Here is a 19,669-nt window from a genome sequence, read left to right as displayed (position 1 = left end):
CACCATTACAAAGTGCAACCAGTGCAAGTGCCTTCGGTCTTCGTTTATCAATTCTCGTTCCCCGTAGATTTTCCGAGCTCGGAAAACTGTTGGCGGTCGGGCAGTCGCTATTACCTGTTGATTTCGTTTTCCCGGCCTCGATGGCGTCATTCCAAATGATGCACGGCGCCTTTTAGTTGGACACGGTCAGCGTGATTCCGCCCCAGACTTTTCCTTTATTTTCCCATCCCCTGTAATCGAACCCGATCCCTTGTACCTGCTGCGTTTGAAGTACGTGAATCTACACTCGGAGAAATCGGTGATAAAATTATGGCTAAAAATTAAATATTACATTTTGGGTTTTCTTCAAATATAAAAAAAATATTTATGATTTTAAAATGTTTTGAAAATATAATTTATAAAATAAATATAAGAAGTTTATATTATCAGATAAATTCTTTTGACCACAATAAATAGTAGAATAAATTTGTAACCTTTGGTTCTTGATGTACTTTAGTCAATAGATAAAAAATAGTTCGAAATTGTCTTATTACAAACTGTACAATTTATAAAAATATCTGTCAGTGTACACTAAAACAAATATTTGATATTAACACATCAAGTTAGTCAATGGGATATACGAAATATAACTTCGCTTAGTTGTAATAAATTTTGGTAAAATATAAAAATAGTAAATTAAAACATCCTTTATAAGATAATATAAAAATTAAAACAACTCAATTAGTTTAATCTGTGTTTATTTTTTTTAACATTTATTTCTAAAAAAAATGGTTTATGTTAAAATCCCCATGTTAACCCATTAAAACTATAAAACTGTAGTTTACATTCTTTATTTCGGTTCAAAAAAATTCATTTTTTCTGTCATGTGTCATGTTAGTTTGCTTCCAATAATTTCTTGGTTTGACAATTTCGATTCTCCTTCTGGGCAAAGGGGGTGGTGAGGGGATACCCGTCGTTTATATGTATGTACACATAAATGTATGTACAGGTTTATTATAGAGATACATATATAGAGAGATAATTTTCGTTTTCACTGCTTGCGATTCTCGTGCATAAATTCATTTGGTTGCAGATATTCGAACTACAACTTGGGTTCCGATTCGATTTTGGGGTACATTGAGATGTGCTTATTAGAGAACACACACACACACATATATCAATATATATATGTAACATTGAGTTTTCCTAACTTTTATTATATAAAATCTTTTTTTTTGTTAAAATTCCTGATACAAGTTGGGTTCTCTTGAGATTTGTTGGCCTGTTGCGGTTGCATCTGAAGTTGCTATAGGTTTGTAAAAATGTACAAATATCAATGCACGCACACACAACATACACAAAAAATAATTGGTAATTATCGCCTACGATTCTGATTTTAATAGACCTTTATCTGTGTGCTTTGATTTTCCATATTTTGTTTTGTGTGTATTTGCTGGTGGAGAAATAGGTACACGGTTCCATGTCGAATTATTGGAGTTTTTTACTTCTTATTTTGTTTTTTTTTTCAAATTACTACAACACACAGGTAATACTTTCACAAACCGAACAGATTTCCATAATATTGTTTTATTTTTTATGGTAAAAGAAATAATAATAACTGTAGGAAATTGAATTATAAGTTCTATGGTAAAAAATAAGAGTATTTGGTTCTTAAAAACATTTTGACAAAACAAAACATAATTTTTCCAAGTAAATAAAAATTCTAACTTTGGAAAGCGTATTCGGTTTGTAGAAGTACTACCCATATATACACACATATCATGCATTTGGCGATTGTTAGACTTTTCCTATAAACTCTTTGGCGGTTTCAGTGTTCATTTTTCACTTGGTGCTGCTTAAAAATTTCCTTTAAATATACCCGATCATCATATTCGTATATGTGTGTATAATTTGTAAGTTCCATGCGGGTTTTGTGCTCCCTTTTTTGTTTTAATAATTAATTGCTAAAATTTAACATGTAGTTGCTACATAATTCAAATATGTTTTTTAGTTTCTCTCTTTGTATTTCCTCTCAAGAAATTGCATTTAGCTTAGATCGAAAGAGTCGTTATAATCCGAACCAAAGAGTTGCCTGCATCAAGTATTGCTTAGGGGTTCTGCTATAAGACCAAAAAAAAAACTGCTATATTTACGTATAATTCTAAACACAAACAGGGAGGGGAAAATAGATTCGGTGAACCGAAAAAAGTATTAGACCTGCAAGGTCGATTCTTTGGGATAATGAAAGGTATGAAGGGTTAAGATCATTTCAAGATTAAAACTTCATGTTAGAGCTTAGATTTATCAGAACTAGCGGACAAATATCAATAGTTGTTATTGTTTTATTCGGGACTTAGGATTATTTCCTTGCAGGACCATCGAAATCACTTGTTTCTTGATTCTAGTTTCTCAATTGGATTTTCGTTGTTGAGATAGATTGAGGGGTATTGGTACATACACTGGAGTAGTTGACCCCCTTTGATCGCCGCCCCTTACACCTCGGGCCACCGCCCCCCGGGGGTGAGGGGGGTTGTTTTTAGTGGGCGTGGTTGCCTTGTCATATGAGCAACAAATTTATGGTAGCTGGCCAAACTGTAAAGATTCAAATTTAAACTGATGACAATGACGCAACTCGAGGGGTTGGGGGGAATGGGCGGCCGGGGGTGAGGGGGCGTGGCGATCCGGTTTCATTAAGCCTAGAAGTATCCTTCGTATATAATATATAGGTGTGTATAAATAGCATATAAACAATTATATTTAAAGTTATTTGTTTTAGTTTTACGTATAATTAGTTGACATTTTCTTCGATTTGTTCGTTTTTTTGTTCTTTTCAAAATAAGATTCGAACTAAAACTAAAATATATTTCTGCTGACTTGCACATGTACTTTCTTTAATCATCATTTTATTGCTAACGAGGTAGATTTCTATTACTTTCTGAGCGGTTCTGCCGAGGTAATCCTTTGTGGTTCTTTTGCTATCGCTAAGTTTCGTCCTTAACATTTCCATACGAAAAAAAAATACATTATATTGCACAGTAAACACTCCCAACTGACGGATGAAATGCGTTACAATTCAATTCAATTCAATTAAATTTCAACTAAAAGTATTGCCTCTCCTGCTTTTTTAACCTTTTGCTATTTAAGTTTAATTATTGTTTTTTTTCCGTTTGCCCAATAAATGATATGCACAATGTTGATATAGGAGACAATTTTCTGCTGCTTCTTCGTTATCCTTCCCAAATTTTAGTCCTTGAACTTTTTTTTGTATGTACAGCTTAATGAATGCAAGTGTATTTGTAGTTATGGTTTTGGTTTAAAAGGGCTAAAAGTACTCAAGATCATTCGTACTTCTTTTGTTACGCTTTTTATATATAACTGAATAAATTTACACTAAGGAGATTTTGGGGATCCTTAGTACATCTTTCGAAAAAAAACTCATAGAATTATTGCACTAATATGTAAAAAAAACATTTATTGGAGGAGGGAGATCCTGTAGTCCATTTTTATAAAGATGATCGGGGGTGGGGGGTTTTTTTTTGTTTAATTCCAATTGATGTGTATATTTCAAGGGTATTACATCCATCCTTTGTTCCTTTCCTAAATGTCCTGGCCAAAGGCCCGAGTTCACGGGTTGTCCGAAATGATTCAATTCATTTAAATTTTGATCCGTCTCTGGGCGTTCGCTGAATACATCGATGGATTCGATTTGAGATGCCTCCTGGATGCTGCAATAAAACGAAAGTGAGGGGATTGCTGGGTTAGTTAGTTACTGGGAGATTAATATGAGGTTTTGGGGGAGAAAAGGTCAAGCCGAAAGCTCAACTTGGCCAATTAGTCAGTGTCAAGTATACGACTTTTGAAACATCTGTTTTGGTTTCAGTTTTTTAGTATTTAGTATCTGTATCTCTGTATATGGATCTGTGACTGCAGCTGTGGATTGGGATCAGAATCGAAATTCGGGGTTCGGGGTAGTCCAGTTTCAGGTTCAATGTAAGACTTGATATAAAGGAATCACACCGAAATCAAATCCAATAAATCTCTAATCCAATTTTAACTCATTATGCTTATATGCACACATGGGTCTCGGAGTCCCGCAGTCCCACAGCGATCTCGCTCGCACCTTCGGGAATTATTAGCTATAAGGCCAAAACTCTATAATCTGATATCTAAGATGTTGCTCTTTTCCCCTATTCCTGCTCCTCCGATTTCTTCCCGCCTCTCCTTTCATCTACTCCCCGATTCGGTTTCGGCGTAATTCTTATAATTCGTATGATTCTGCTTCTTCATCGCTCGCTTTGTTGTTTCTTCTCTGTTTCGGTTTCTGTGGCCCACAATCCACAAAAACGACAACAACAAGGGGAACGCCTTTATGTTTTTTTCCTCTTTTAATTTCGGCTCGGCCTTCTTCTTCTTACACCTCGGATGTGTGTATGCGTCACACTAAGGCTTAGATTATACACGGCGCGAAATGGGGTAGAGGTAGGAGATTTCTGATTAAATACGGACCTTGATCCTTATATTATAAAAAATAAAAAAAAATACTCATATTTTTAGCGGTTTTTTAATCGTATCTTAGCCAAATCAGGGCGCACAGCAAAAAGAATGACTGTTTTGAGCAGCTTGCTCAATATTGTAACGATTCCTACCACTTTAAGAAACATTTATTTTTGGACCAATTTTCGCATTTTTTGTTACATCACCTATTTTTGCGAAAAATGGCAAATATTGAAAATTTCCAGGTTTGAATGCCAATGAATTGAATATTAAACTACGAGTCCAACGAGGTATGACATTCATCATTTGGACCTTTATTTCTAATACAGCGTCCAAAAAACTGATTTTTTATGGCGAAAAATGGGATTCCGATTTTAGTCTAAAATACTCTTTTTCCTTGCGGTTTTTTAATCGTAGTTTGGCCAAATCAAGCCGTACAGCAAAAAGACCGAGTGTTTTGAGCAGCTTGCTAAATATGCTAACGACCCTCATCACATTTGGGAGAATTTATTTTTTGACCAATTTTCGCATTTTTTGTAAGGGGGTGCACCGTCTATTTTTGCAAAAAATGTGAAAAATTAAAAATTCTCAGGTTTTGATGCCAATAGATTGGAAATAAAACTACGAATCCAACGAGGTATGACATTCCTCGATCAGACGCTTATTTTATTTATAGCAGCCAAAAAACTGCTTTTTTAGGCCGAAAAAATGGGATTCAGATTTTGTAAAAATACGATATTCAGATTTTAGTCAAAATTGCGATTTTTATTTCCAGTTTTTCAATCGTAGTTCAGCCAAATCAAGGCGTACAGCTAAAAAACCGACTGTTTTGAACAGCTTGCTTAATATGCTAACGATTCCAATCACTTTAAGGAAAATTTATTTTTTGACCAGTTTTCGCATTTTTTGTAAGGGGGTGCGTCGTCTATTTTTGCGAAAAATGTCAAAAATAAAAAATTTCCAGGTTTGGATGCCAATGGATTGGAAATTAAGCAACGAGCTCAGCGAGGTATGACATTCCTCGATCAGACCTTTATTTTTTTTTCAGCAGCCAAAAAACGGATTTTTAGGGCGAAAAAATGGGATTCAGATTTTGTCAAAAATACGATATTCAGATTTTATTTAAAATTGCGCTTTTTCTTTCCAGTTTTTCAATCGTAGTTCAGCCAAATCAAGGCGTACAGCTAAAAAACCGACTGTTTTGAACAGCTTGCTTAATATGCTAACGATTCCAATCACTTTAAGGAAAATGTATTTTTTGACCAATTTTCGCATTTTTTGTAAGGGGGTGCATCGTCTATTTTTGCGAAAAATGTGAAAAATTAAAAATTCTCAGGTTTGGATGCCAATGGATTGGAAATTAAGCAACGAGCTCAACGAGGTATGACATTCCTTGATCTGTCGTTTAGTTTTTTTATAGCATCCAAAAATCAGATTTTTTAGGGCAGAAAGAGGGGATTCTAATAATTTCGGAATCCTGATTTCCCCATACAGATATTTTTATTGGTGAATCCAAGAGGTACCGTCTATTGGGGTATCCAGCTCTATCTATTATACTTATAATTAAACCTAATACAGCTTCTTAATTTGGCTGCCTCTCTGCTCGAAATAATCCATCCGTGTAACTTTTGGAGTTGTAGTCATACAATGTGGCCGTTTCTATCCCAAAACCGACCCCACACCCCACACCCCACACCCCAAACACCCCCCACCCCCTCCCACAACGTCTCTATTCTGCGGCCATTTATCTTAGCTGGCTTGATTTTTGTGGCCGGATCGCCGGGCTTCAGTTAATCTGCAGCGCATCAGCAATTAGCGGAAACTCGTCATAAAAAATACGAAAAGAGACGAGCACAGCGGCAACAACAACAACACAAAATCGGATAAAGCGCCGACAGCAACAAGGCACAAAATAAAAATAAAAAATAAAGTTTTGGCTATAGTTTAGTGGTATTTTGGTTGAAACTCAGTTTGCTGCTTCGTTTCGGGGCTCAAAAAGATTTATTTTGTTTTACTTTACTTCTTTATGTCGTATTTCTTTTTTTGTTTCTAACTGATTGTGAGACAAAATTTCGGTTGAATTGGAATTAGGACACACACATGAAGTGAAGCTTCGAAATGTAGCAACAATTTCTGGGCAACAACGAGTTGTTTTTTTTTTTTCGCTTGACGCAGCTGTGCGCTGTGACGCTCCTCGTTTTTTTTTTTTTCTTATTTTTGCCATGCGGCAGCACCACTGCCCCGCCCATCCAGCCCCGCCCCCTGCTCCGCATATATCATTTTGAATTTTGAAATGCCCCAAAGTTCGACACCTCGTCCCCCGGCCCGCCGTTCATCGCATACTTTTGCGGAGAGGACTCGAAGTTCGTTAGCAAGTTCGTTGCCTAAGTCTTTTGTTTTGAGTGCCCACTGCGGCTAAACGATATACAGTTAGCAGTAGATCGACTTGGAATGAGATGGTTAAGGATCCCAAAAGGATCAAACAGGATAAGGGAAGTGTATTTATTTAAATAGATAAGGCCCGTAAGGAATGTCACATTCGAAATCTATTATTTCGCATAAAAATGTATCTAAATATTATCATATATGAACTATCCCTATAAAATAAAGGAATCTACCTATTACAATCTTGTTTACAAAATTTGATCAATTGACAAGCAAAAAATAGCTAAAATAATTAATCAAAATAATGATAGTATCATTATTATTATTATAGATTAACCTACAAACTTAAAATTAAAAAAAAAATCATATTTTTTATAACAAAGTAATGTCAAAAACCCTCTGTTATGTGTAAATAAACAATATTTTTGATTATATCTAGAGATTGCCAGCAAGAAATTCTAGTTCTGAGAATAAATCTATCATAAGTAAAAAAAGAACCCGAGAACTATTGTTTTCAGTGTATATCTGCATATAAGGGTATTATTGCTTAAACTTTGGCAATATGCAAATCTTATGCAGATGCTAACTCACAAAAAAATAATACGCAACAGATAACAACAATAAAACATATATGTATTATAATAATATTTGATGAATGGTCAGCTCATTAGTGGTTTTTTCTTAATAATGAGGATTGGATCATTAGTAGTTTGAAATTTTAGTTTAAAATATTTAAAATACTTTTTCAGGGGTTTCAATATTATACTCAAATATGGGTATATTTCAGATCTTTAATTGTAGACTTCCCCGAATATGGGTATACCATTTTAAAGAAAGGGATTGTGCACTTGGCTATCCCTGATCTAGCGTTACCTTTCCTTGAATCATTCATATTCTGTGGTGGGACTACCCATAGATTCCATATATCATAGAATCATTCGTTTGTATCCATAGATATCTATGTGTATCTGGCCATTTTCCAAGCGGCGTAATTAAGGTTCTAGACAGACGTTCGGAATCTTGGCCAGACATGGCAGATGCTCGAAACAATGTTGAGCCGAGCTGAGCCGAGACGATAATGATAATGATAATGATAATGATAATGATGCCGATGATGATGCGGCCGCCATGCTATCCTGTCATCTTGGTCTTGGCCTTCGAGTTGTTGTTGCCGTTTGTCATTGAATTTCGGAAATCAAATATCTATGGCCTTAGCTCTCGGGGGTTGGTTTCTTCTAGCGCTCGCACACATGCCCGAAATGAAAGCCAGAAATGGTTGGCAACAGCCAAGAAGGTGTGTGTGCCTGTGTGCGTGTGAGCCTTTTATTTTGTGTGTGTGTATATATATATGGAACACAATAAGCATTTTAGGATGCTGTCAAATGTTTGGTAATTAAAAAATAAATTTCTCGCTCTAAGCCAAAGTCAAATGGAGGGAAAATCTAAAAAAAAAATGGAAATGATGGACAATTTTACACTTCCCCAGAAAAAGGAAAATTTCGCAGCAGGAGTTGGGGAACTGGGATAATTTCCATTTTTCAGCGGGGCTAATTTGATTGAGTTCCTGTGTTAGATGTCAAGAGAGTCATGACCCACTGACAGGGCCAATTTAACCCATCTGAGATGTGAAATTAGGCACGTTGACAATAAACAAAGGGGGATTTTTTACCCCCAATAATTCTAAACTTACTACCCTTTATAACGATAATATATATAGCATTCGAGTTTTTATCGCAAACAATGCTATCTATCAAAACCTAGATGATTAAGTTTAAATATGGATTTCACATAGATTTCATCCATATCTCATATACCATTTTATAACCATAAGAAAAATGTATGTTTACAGATCTAAAGAGACTGATGACTATTTTTGTTTACCAAAACCCCAAGATATTTGTTCAGAGCCCATAGCTTCTGTTTTTTTTTTGTAGATGGACAGGACTCAGAAAGTGAGGAATTCAGAAGGGAGATGGAGAATGGAGAATGGGGGGGAGGGGGGCTGACCCTGAGAACAGCAAATACAAAAGAACAGTTATGCGCGGGGGAACCCAACCAAATCCAATCCCAGTTCCAGAAAGTAAACACAGTCGGCGAAAAGGAAAGAGCCAAGGAAGTAAAGTGAGCAGATCACACATGTTCGTTGAAGAATGTGTGGGAAGAATGGGGGGGGGGGTGTGCTGGAAGACGGGTCTTCAAAGTGCAGAAAGAAGAAGAAGAATGCCAAATTTGCACATCGATCATATAGCACAATTTTCGGTTGTCTCTCTTTTGAATAGTGCCCTTCCTCTATTCCCCATCCCCATTCTCTTTCTTCTCCTCCTCCTCCTCATCCTCCTCTTTTTCTTCTCCTCCTCCTCCTGCTTCCTCCTCCAAAACAAAGACACAAAAGCCTGTCAAGGCGAACCTATTGTGTATTGTGCCCGAAGTTTTTCGTTCTATATAGAAAAGATATAATTTTTTTTTTTATTATATATTTTGCTCTTTGCAGGAAGATTCTTTCCTTTCGAGCGTTCTGTGTGTGTATAACTATGAATCATGGTAAGTGCTAACGCTGTACATATATGTACAAACATATATACACATCTGAATCTGAAGAATCGGGAGAAACAGGCGCAAAGGCAACGGAAAGAACAGCACAAAAGGAGGCAGAGAGAAACGACGAGCACATTTCAAGGATTACACTATAGTGTGCGAGGGAGACAGGGCGATATACTGTCTTTTTTTTTTTTAGGGAACGAGTGTATCTACAAGATACACACACACAAACACACACATGGAACGCACGGACACACAAAGGTAGACAATTTCTACCTGGATAACCGATCAAAATCTCTGCCGAAAAAATACAAGAAAACGAAAACGAATACGAATACGAAAAAGTAGAAAGAGGCAGATAGAAACGGCGAAAGAGGGAGGCAGCGGCAGAGCGCAACATCTTGCCGAAAAATTAAAATTACAGATGGTTTGTTGCTGGATGAGCATATGTACAGGAAACCAGTTTTTATGTTCAACAAACAAAAAAGTAAGAAACGCACGGGCACCGAAAACCGAGTAGAAGATACACAGATACATGTGCACAGTGAGAGACACAGATATACCATACCACCAGAAGAAGGATGGGGGGGGGGGGGGGAACGGCGGCGTTATGATGACATAGCCACAATTGTTGCTGCTGCCGCAACTGGTGTTGTTGTTGTTGCCGCCGCTGCTTTTGCCTTTGCCTTTTTTTTTTGCCTCGAGTGTCGCGCAAGCGCAGCCCCCAAAAATCTTTTCAAAAACCCGCCACAAAGCCGGCAAACTTAGAGCCACCTCTTCAGATCCCAAACTGCGAAACCCTATAGAGACCAGGCGCCAATCGTTGGAACTAATTCAATATTATATCATTCAAAAGATTAGGATCTTTTTCCATTCTAAATACTTGTGTTTTCTTATGTAATACCCCTCATCAGGTCCCTCTTCTTCAGATCCTAAGTCCCCAAGCCCTATAAAGACTAGGGGCAAGTCAGTACTTTGACCTATTTTCCATATATCTATAACGACTATACTATCTATAAATGTACCTATTACTATACCTATAACTATGCTAAGGGAAACACCAATTTATTTAGTTTTAACATTTTTGCACAACGTCCTTCTATCATCTAAAATAAAGGAAATTAAAATTTTTGAAAAAATTATTCTTCCTTTAAAAAGGTTAATAACTATGTATATGTTTTATCTGTTAGATAATGGTTAGCGTTATGAAACTTCAACCGTATGTTGATTTTAAAAACGGGAAATAAAAAAACAACTATGATATAAGAGAATTTCAAAAAGTTTTGAAGAAGACATAGGTACATATCTATAAAAAATAATAAGACAATCTATTATATTACAAAAAGATGAACTATTAAAATGGATAAGAAGGGAACCATTAAATGTGAATTAAATAAATTCAAAGAAATTGTACGAAAAATAGATTTTTCTTAAGAAGGGTGTTACATAATCTTAAGACGAAATGTTAGTTATCTGACTGCAATGCCGCAGATTGAGGACCACATTTCTCTGCCGGTCTAGCGTCTGCTTTTCTACTTATGTACATAACTATGTGCCTATATCTCTGCGTCTATTTGCACCCCCTGGGTTTCGTTTTTACTAGTTCATACCCTGCGAATCGTATCTCTTTGCCCCCGGGGCGAAAAAGGAGGGAATGCCGAGCAAAAGATACTTGAACATGTGTTGGCGCGATGTTTGCACGCAGCGAAAACCCAGAGATCTCAGATGGCAGCCGTTCTGGAGAACACATTGTAAGGATGGCGAAATCAATGGAGAGCCAACGGCATCGGAATCCTTTGTCCCGAGGATCCTTGGGCCCGCTGGGAAGCCAGTTGCCACACACAAGCGACGCGTATCTTTGTATCTACACATGTCTCTCGCTTGTCCCTCATTCTCATTCTCATTCTCCTTCTCATTCCAATTCCCTGCTTCTGCCTCTGCTTCGCCTCTTTCTTCGCAAAAATTGAGCCTCAAACAAAACAACAAAGTCTCTATCTCAGCCGAACTCCGAATTCGGATTCTCAAACTCAAACTCAAACTCAAAATGAACCTCAACAACTGAATCAGAAACACACAGATACGAAAAAACACAGAAAACAGAGAGAAGAAAAACGGCATCGAAAAATAAATATTAAAGACACGCACGTAATTTCTTCGGAACTAGCAGCGAAGAACAACAGAACAGCGAAGAACAATGAATTTCTACAAAAATAATTAAGAAAAAAAAAAAAAAAGGGGAAAAGAGCAAAAAACACATACATTTATTCAAAAGTTTATGGCTTTTGGGTTGTCAAGGCGAGGCCAAAAGAAAAACCTGTGGTCAAAAGGAACAAGGTCTGCAAAATTAAAGAATCCAACATGGTACAAAAAAAAACCACATTTCAATCCCAAACTGAAAAATAAAGATATAATAATAAATAAAAACATAATTTGCGTAATTTTCACTTTTTTTTGGTTTTGTTTATATTTGTCATTTAAAAAAAATTATAGGCGTGCCAAGGGGGAAAGCGTTAAATTGGTTAACAATTAAAATAAAAAAAATAATTACAAACAAGATTCGAGTGTGTGTGTGTGTGTGTGTAGAGGAATGTGGGGATGCGATGGGGATAAAATGAAAATTTTAAATAATTACAATTGGTTTTATTGGTTGGAACATAAGTTAGGGGCAACTAATCGTAATAAATATATATGGGTATAATAATAATACGCGATTGCGTGCGCTTGTTTTTTGTGGCTTAGAAACATAATAATATCCCTGATTTCGCATTTTCTTGAGTTCTTCTTTCCTTTGCTATGACAATTTGGCGTTTTTAAGGCTAGCATATATATATATATATATGGGTGCTGAGGATATATATATATGTGTTTGTATATATGCGTTTGTCTAGTAACTAGATATAGTATATATCAATTGGCATATAGTTGCTGATTTTTAGTTTACATATCGTGTATATGGCATTTCTTGTAGTTCTTTCTCTCGATTACAAAACATAATCAATAATCAAATAATCAAATATTAACTAAACAAGTTACAAATTAAAATACGACAAAAAAAATATCTAAAACTAGGTGTTTACATAAGTAAAATGGAATATGTATAAACATATATATATATATATATATATATATATAGGGGCGCCCTGATTTTAAGCGTTTCTTGGACTGCTGTTGCTGAGGTATACTTGATGGTTTAGGTTACACAATACATACAAATAAGGCTTTACAAATAAGCATCGTTTATCATAATAGTTAAAGTACAAATAATAATAATACAATTTTAACATACAAATAAAATTAAATAATTTGCTGCTACAACAATTAGGAATTCTGTCTGTCTGTCTTTTCAATAGTTTCACACATTATGGCAAACTCAATACAAGTTACAGGAATGGATTTGGGTATATTGGTTATATTGGGTGGTGGCATTTCGCATTTCGGGTTTCCAGAGCCAAGGAGTGGCCGGCTGTCTAAGTTATTGAAATGCTGCGGCTTTGCGATCGGTTCTAAGTACTTTTGTGTTTACCCAAAAAACAGAAATAAAATAAACCTCGAATTATTGCCTGCCAAGCGATAAAGCAAGCGTGTTTTGCTAACGAGCTGGCTAAATTCTGGTTAAAAATGTATTCGGAACACTTTAAAGTGTTTCATCGTCTGGCTGACGCGACAGGACACTCAACTGCAGAGCCGCTCGAACTGCGCCCGCAGCCCAAACTGCGCTCAGTTGCCCTCTGATCCTATGATCCTCTGATCCTTTGACCCTCTAATCCTCTAGCTCAAAGCCCAGGAGCATTTCAAAAACCAGATACGCGCCTGCTCATCCTCATGCCACATGTCTCAAACTCAGTACAACTCTATGCTCTTCTCGATCATCTGAAACTCATCCTCCACGAACTCGCTCTTGATGATCATGTGGTGGTGATCGCCCAGTTCCTCCTCCTCCTCCTCCTCCAGCATCTCCAACTCATCCTCGTCCTCCTCCAGCAGGCTGTCATCGTCGGCGGCCACATCGTCAATGTGCCGCTTCAGACTGAGACTGGGATTGAGACCCGGATTGACAGCCTGGCCGAGAGCAAGGGCAGGAGCAGGAGCTGTCACTCCCGATTCGCTCACGCCTGTCGTCACCGTCAGTGAGCGGGCAAAGGCCGCCTTGATGGTGCCAACGGCCGGAACACCTCCTCCTCCTCCTCCCAATCCCGCCGAGGCAGTGGCTGCTGCTGCTGCGGCGGCCGCTGCCGCGGCGGACTTCTTGCCCACCACCCGCGGCCGATTGTGCGTCTCGAGATGCTTGCGCAGATGATCCTTGCGGCAGAAGCCCTTCTCGCAAATGTCGCACATGTGCTGCTTCAGCCCCGTGTGGATGGCCTCCACGTGTCGGCGCAGATCCGTCTTGTGATGGAACTGCTTGGGGCACAGCTCGCACTTGTGCGGCTTGTCCTGGGTGCGGTGGCGACCCAGATGCGTGGTGTAGACATCCTCGCTCTGGAAGCGCTTGCCGCACTTCTGGCAGCGGAACGGGTACTCACCGGAGTGGAAGCTCTTGTTGTGCTGCGTGAGGTAGCAGTTCTTGGTGAACTCCTTGTCGCACTCCAGACACTTGATCCGTCCGGAGGGCAGGGTGGTTGAGTGCGGCGACGTCGATCCCACGCTGCTGTTCCGCCGTCGCTTCGTCGTCGATGGTGTGGCATTTCCACCGCCTCCTCCTCCTCCTCCTCGTCGCTTCTTGGCCAACGGCTGTTGGGCCAGGGCTTGGGCCTGATCCGCCAGGATCTGTTGCTGCTGCTCCAGTTGCTGTTGTTGCTGCTGCTGCTGCTGTTGTTGCTGCTGATGGTGCTGCTGCTGCTGCTGTTGCTGGTGCTGCTGCAGTTGCTCCAATTGCTGGTGCTGCAGCTGCTGATACTGCTCCATCTCGTAGTCCTGCTGATGCTGCATCAGCGTGGCCATGTCCATCTCCAGCGCGGGAGTGGCTCGCGAGCTGCTCACCGTGGGCGAGTAGGGTGTCGAGAGCACCGTCAGCGTCGTGGTTTGCGCCTCCTGCTGCCCGCCCTGCTGATGAGCATGCAGCGCCGTGGTGAGCGTGTGCACGGGCGGCAAATCGCCCTCCTGCGGCGACCGCTGGGCGGCCACCGAGTACGGCGAGATCGGAGCATAGGGCGCGAACAGCGAGGCGGGCATCAGCTGAAGGATCTGGCCATCGCTGGTGGTGATCTGATTGCCGTAGGCACCGCCTCCAGTTGCCTCCGCCGTGGCGCCACTACTACCAATAATAGTGTGATAGCTCATTGTGGGGTCCAGCGGCTGCAGCTGCTGGTAGCATTGCGGCGGCGGCGGCATGATGGGCATGTGCATGGTGGGCGGCATGGGCATGGTGCTGGTGATGTGCGGCGGCGGCGGCTGCAGCGGCAGCAGCTGCGGCGCTGTGATGGTGGTGAGCGGCATGGGCATGGGCATGGCCATGGTGGGCGGCGGGGAGCTGCTGGTGGGCGAACTGCTGCTGTGCGGCAAACTGTCCGCCAGGATTAACGCCTGCTGCTGCTGCTGCTGATCCAGTTGGTGAAGCTCCCGCTGCTGCTGCTGCTGCTGATGATGCTGCTCCTCCTCCTGGCGCTGGTGGTGCTGATCCTCCAACTGATGATGGTGCGGGTGGAGCACCGCCTGGTGGTAATGGTGCACCAGCTGCTGCTGCTGCGGCTGCATAGTGTCCGGCATACTGGTGGTGATGGTAGTAGCTAGCGGCGTGGTGCTGGTGCTGCTGCACTGCAGCATATTGCTGTGCATGAGCGTGGGCATGGGCATGGGCATATCCAAAGCCAGCATGTTGTAGTCCATTGCCATAGGCGGCAGCATTCCCATAGGCGGCAGCGGCTGCGGCGGCGGGGTGGTGCGCGAGAAATCCGTTCCCGGCGGCTCCTGCCGGTAGATAGTATGGGGCGAGTTGCTGCTGGGCGTGCTGGGATTGGTGTTGCTGATGCTGCTGCTGTTGCTGCTGTTGCTGCTGAGCGTGTTGGGCGTGCTGCTGTGATAGTGGCGCGCCGCCAACAGATATTGCTGGGCCGCCGCCGCCTGCTGATGCAGGTGATCTTCCGCCGCCTGCTCCTGATCCCGCAGCTCCAGCTCCTCCGCCTCCTCCGTGGCCATTGAGCTGCTGCTGCTGTGGCTCCTGTCCTGGCTGTGATTGGGATTGTGATTGTGATTGTGATGTGTGTGGTTGCTGTCCTCCATTTGCTCGCTCTTTATAGCTACCGTGGTGGCCGCCGTTGTTGCTGTTGTTGTTGTTGTGATTTGTGGTGCTCGGGTTGTTGTTGTTGGTGGCGGCGTGGTTGTTGTTTCGTTCAGCAGGCCCCTCATTTGGGAGGACGGCATTTGGGTGGTGTTGTTGTTGTTGTGTGGGGCGGAGGGACCTGCTAGCCCGTTTGGGTGACCGTTCAAAACGGAGTTGTGGTGCTGCGGCATCTGCTGCTGCTGCTGGTGGTGTTGCTGCTGCTGCGGCTGGTTGTTGTTGTTGGAAGCGTGCTGTGGTGAAGCGTTTGTCGTGGATTGCACTTGTTGCTGCATGTAGCCATAGCCGTTGGCGGTGCCATTAGCATAGCCATTGGCCTGCTGCTGATGGTGGTTGAGGTGGTGCTGCTGCTGCTGCTGTGTGGGCGAAGGCGATGCCGAGTACTGGGACATGGCAGCGCCGCCCATCGCTCCCACGCCCAACCCGCCGCCCCCGCCATACTCGGGCGGACTTCTGGGCGGCTCCGGCGGTGGCACATTGGCCGGCGGCGGTGGCGGCGGCGGTTGCTGCTGCTGACCACTGGCCGAGGCGGCAGCTGCTGCTGCTGCTGCAGCCGCTGCGGCTGCGGCAGTGCCCCTGCGACTGGGCTTCGTCACCGGATCGCGGGCGGGATGATGGTGTGCCGAGATGGGCAACGTGGCTGGATCCGGCTGACCGCTCGACTTGACCGCATTCTTGTGCAGCGTCGTATTGTAGTGCCGCTTGAGGTGGCCCGAACTGGTGAACCACTTGTTGCAGGCCGTGCAGTTGTAGGTCTTGGGGCGACGCGCCTCGTTCGACTTCCAGGTGGCCGCCTTGGCCGTCAGGCTGTTGGCCGGCAGCACGGAACTGGAGCTGGGCGGCTCGAAGCCGCGGTATCCGCCTCCTGGCGCCGCACCCGCCGCACTTTCCTGGCCCGGACCACCGGTGGTGGTGCTGGGAAACTCCGCCGGACTAGTGGCTACGCTAGCGCACAACTCCGCACCGCCTCCTCCCGCTCCGGTGGGATCGAAGGACTTGTCCACATAGTGCTGCGAATCGGGATACTCGGACTTGATCAGTCCGTGGCCACCGTACTCCTGCTTGATCAGCGTGGCTCCGCCAACGCCGGCTGACTGATGGTAGGGCGACTGCTTGGGCGAATAGTAGGGCGACTTCTCCACGCCCACACCCACGCCCACTCCTACGCCGAGCCCCACGCCCAGTCCCTGCTGCATGTAGGGTGGCAGGCCCTCAACGGAAGCCACTGTCTGCTGCGGCTGCTGCTCCCAGCTGTGGAGCGCCCGCTGCTGCATGGATTGCATCGAGTGCAGCGGATCTGGCAGAGCGCCCAGCGGAAGGCCGGCGACCGCATCGTGCTGCTGTTGTTGTTGCTGCTGCTGCTGTTGTTGCTGCTGGAGCAGCTGCTGGTGGTAGACCATCTTCTGGGAATCCAGATCGAGCAGCTCGCCGGGATTGGCCGCTGCCGAACCGCCGACGCCTGGTGGCTGTGGCGTGGGCATCTCCTCCTTGATGTACGGCGAACTGGCATAACCACTACTGCCATATGGCGACTCTCCGTGCACATTGGCTATATGCTCCTGTAGCTCCGACTCGTTGGTGGTGAGGATGCCGCACTTTTTGCACTGCAACTTGCAACCACCACTGCCAGTCGCTCCGCCCGGGGAGCCCGGTGTCTGACCACTGGAGCTGCCCAACTGGAGGTGCGACGATGTCGACGTGGGACTGCTGCTGCTCACCACACGCGGACTCATGGCCACCGTTGTGGTGGTGCTGACGGCGCTGGGCGCACTGCCCGCCTCCTCCTGGCCGGCGGCACTGCCCGTGGGGATGCCGCCCAGCCCCGAGGTGGGGGTCTGCAGGTAGGGATGATAGCGCACTCCGGCATTCTTGGCATAGTCCACGCCCACGGCGCCAAAGGCGTAGTCGGTGGTGCCCTGTTGCTGCTGTTGCTGCTGCTGGTAGAACTGCTCGTAGCTGTTGATGTAGCTGCTGGCGTAGCCCTGCTGCGGTTGCATGTCGCCGCCGTAAAGGCCGCCGTACATCTGCTGCTGCTGTTGCTGTTGCTGCTGTCCGGCGGATGCGGAGTACATGTGGTGGGTGGCGTACGGCTGGTGGGTGATGCCCGTGACCTGCTGCTGTTGCTGCTGCTGCTGCTGCTGGGGATCGCCGCCGACCATGGCCTGCTGCTGCTGCTGCTGTGCTTGTGGCTGCTGCAGCTGTTGTTGCGTCGGCTGCTGTTGCTGTTGCGGGGGTTGCGGTGTGCCGGGCTGGTTATCACTGGAGTCGGCTGCGGCGCTGATTGTGGCATTGGGCGTGGCGGGCGCACTGCTGCCGCCGCCGCCGCCTCCTCCTCCCGCTCCAGGTCCGCCCGCACCTCCTCCTCCTCCTCCTGCTGATGATGATGATCCTCCTCCTGATCCTCCTCCCCCACCGCTGTCGGTGGCACTGCTGGCGGCGAGCGCCTCTGCCGCGTGCAGGGGCGGCATCTCGGTCTTAATGCTCGTCATGGACCGCTACATATGTCGTGCTACTTCCGCTGCTGCCGCTTCTCATGTCTCGCGCTCTCCGGGATTAGTGGCGCATCCTCTGCTGCTGCTGCTCCTCTTCCTCTCTTTCCCTCTCTCTATTTCTCCGTTTTCGTTGGCTCTGCTGAGCCGATCGTTTTGTTTTGGTTTTTTGTATGCAATTTTTATTTGGGTGATTTTTAGTTGGTTTTTGTGTTTTAATTTGCTTTTACTGAAAGTAATCGAATTATTTTTTAAGCCATTATTAATTTGAAGTTACTCGAACGCAAAAAGTAGAAAAAAAAAAGAGAAAAAACAAACACACACACACGCACACAGATTTGAAAAGCTTTAGTGTCTAACGGTTCTTGGTGTCCATTTCACTTTGATTCGATTTCAGTTTGGTTGCCAGGCACTTTTATTTGGTGTTTGGATCGTGAAATCCAATAGTTTTCGTATTTATATAATGTCAACTGCAATTGTTTGTGGGATTCACACAATGCACAAGCACACACACACTTGAAAAAAATGTAGGATCCTCGCTGAAGATCCCTTTGTGGGTTCTCTTTTACGTTTCTTACTTATCTGCGCCTCGCTTTGGGCACTTCTTCGTCGGACTTGGACTTCTTTGCTGCTCCTTCTGCTGCTTCGCTCCGCTCTCGCGCGCTCTCTCCCTCTCTCTTTCTTCAGCGAAGAAAGACACAACAGCAGACTCGATAAATAATACGAACTGAAGAAACCAATATTGGAACCGAAACGAATGCTGGGTAATTTTGAATTTTGAATTTTGTGTTTGCGAATTGCGAGGGAAGCGAGAATGCCGATGCTATGTGATGCTCTCTCTCTCTCTCGATCACGCACACTCTCTCTCGCACTCTCCACTTTACCGGTGAGTTAGAGTTCTTCTCGGTTTTCGCCCTCCTTTTCCAAAGAAAGATCACTGGAATTCGCGTTTATCGTTTATCGGGGGTGATCGGATCAAATCGAACCGAACTGAACAGAAAAAAATTGTTTACGAACACAAATATCACGGAATACACCAAATATATATATTCCCGCGTTTTAAGATTTCTTAATTCGTTTTTTAAATTTTTTGTTTAATTTTTTTGCCGAAATGTTGTTGCCAAAATGTTGCTTTTGTGAGCGGGGGAAAATGAAACAAAAAAGGGCGCTAAAAGTAGCCGCTCCACTCCGTTCGCACGCTTCGTCGCTTTTTCACCCGTGTCCTTCTGTCTGCTCCGGCGTTCCAAATAAAAATGACCGACAGCGCCGTGCACGAACTCGTCGAAACGTATCTGAACCTGAATTTCGAGAAGCAACGGCCATAATACACGAACGAGTACGAGCGAACAGCTGCCGAGTGAGATATTTCCACTGGGTTTGTACTGGGGCACTGGGGGTGGCGACGAAGTGGCAAAGAGAAATTTCTCTCTCTCTCTCTCTGGAAGCATAGTGCTGTTTCGGGAGACACGAAATCTCCCTCAGCAGGCGATCTTTTACATTCCCAAAG

At 43.7% G+C, this 19,669-nt stretch overlaps 1 protein-coding gene across 2 annotated transcripts; it reads right to left on the bottom strand.

Moving 5' to 3' along the window:
• Positions 1-814: 814 nt before the first annotated feature.
• On the bottom strand, positions 815-19,425 carry zld (zinc finger protein zelda). 2 transcript variants are annotated; one of them, XM_036820340.3, is made up of 3 exons: positions 18,741-19,425; positions 13,920-18,391; positions 815-3,704 (listed from the first exon to the last, which is right to left on the bottom strand). In XM_036820340.3, the coding sequence occupies exons 2-3, from the start codon at positions 18,160-18,162 to the stop codon at positions 3,634-3,636; spliced, it is 4,314 nt and encodes a 1,437-aa protein (XP_036676235.2). In that variant the 5' UTR covers positions 18,163-18,391; positions 18,741-19,425; the 3' UTR covers positions 815-3,633. The 2 variants fall into 2 exon arrangements, with proteins under 2 accessions (XP_036676235.2, XP_036676233.2); XM_036820338.3 differs by lacking the exon at positions 815-3,704 and having other exon boundaries at positions 12,686-18,391; positions 18,741-19,424.
• Positions 19,426-19,669: the final 244 nt, after the last annotated feature.

The sequence above is a fragment of the Drosophila suzukii genome, chromosome X (genome assembly GCF_043229965.1).
Source record: "Drosophila suzukii chromosome X, CBGP_Dsuzu_IsoJpt1.0, whole genome shotgun sequence".
NCBI lineage: Eukaryota > Metazoa > Arthropoda > Insecta > Diptera > Drosophilidae > Drosophila > Drosophila suzukii.
Note: the sequence above shows the minus strand (reverse complement) of the source record. Positions and strands in the feature narration are given on the sequence as shown.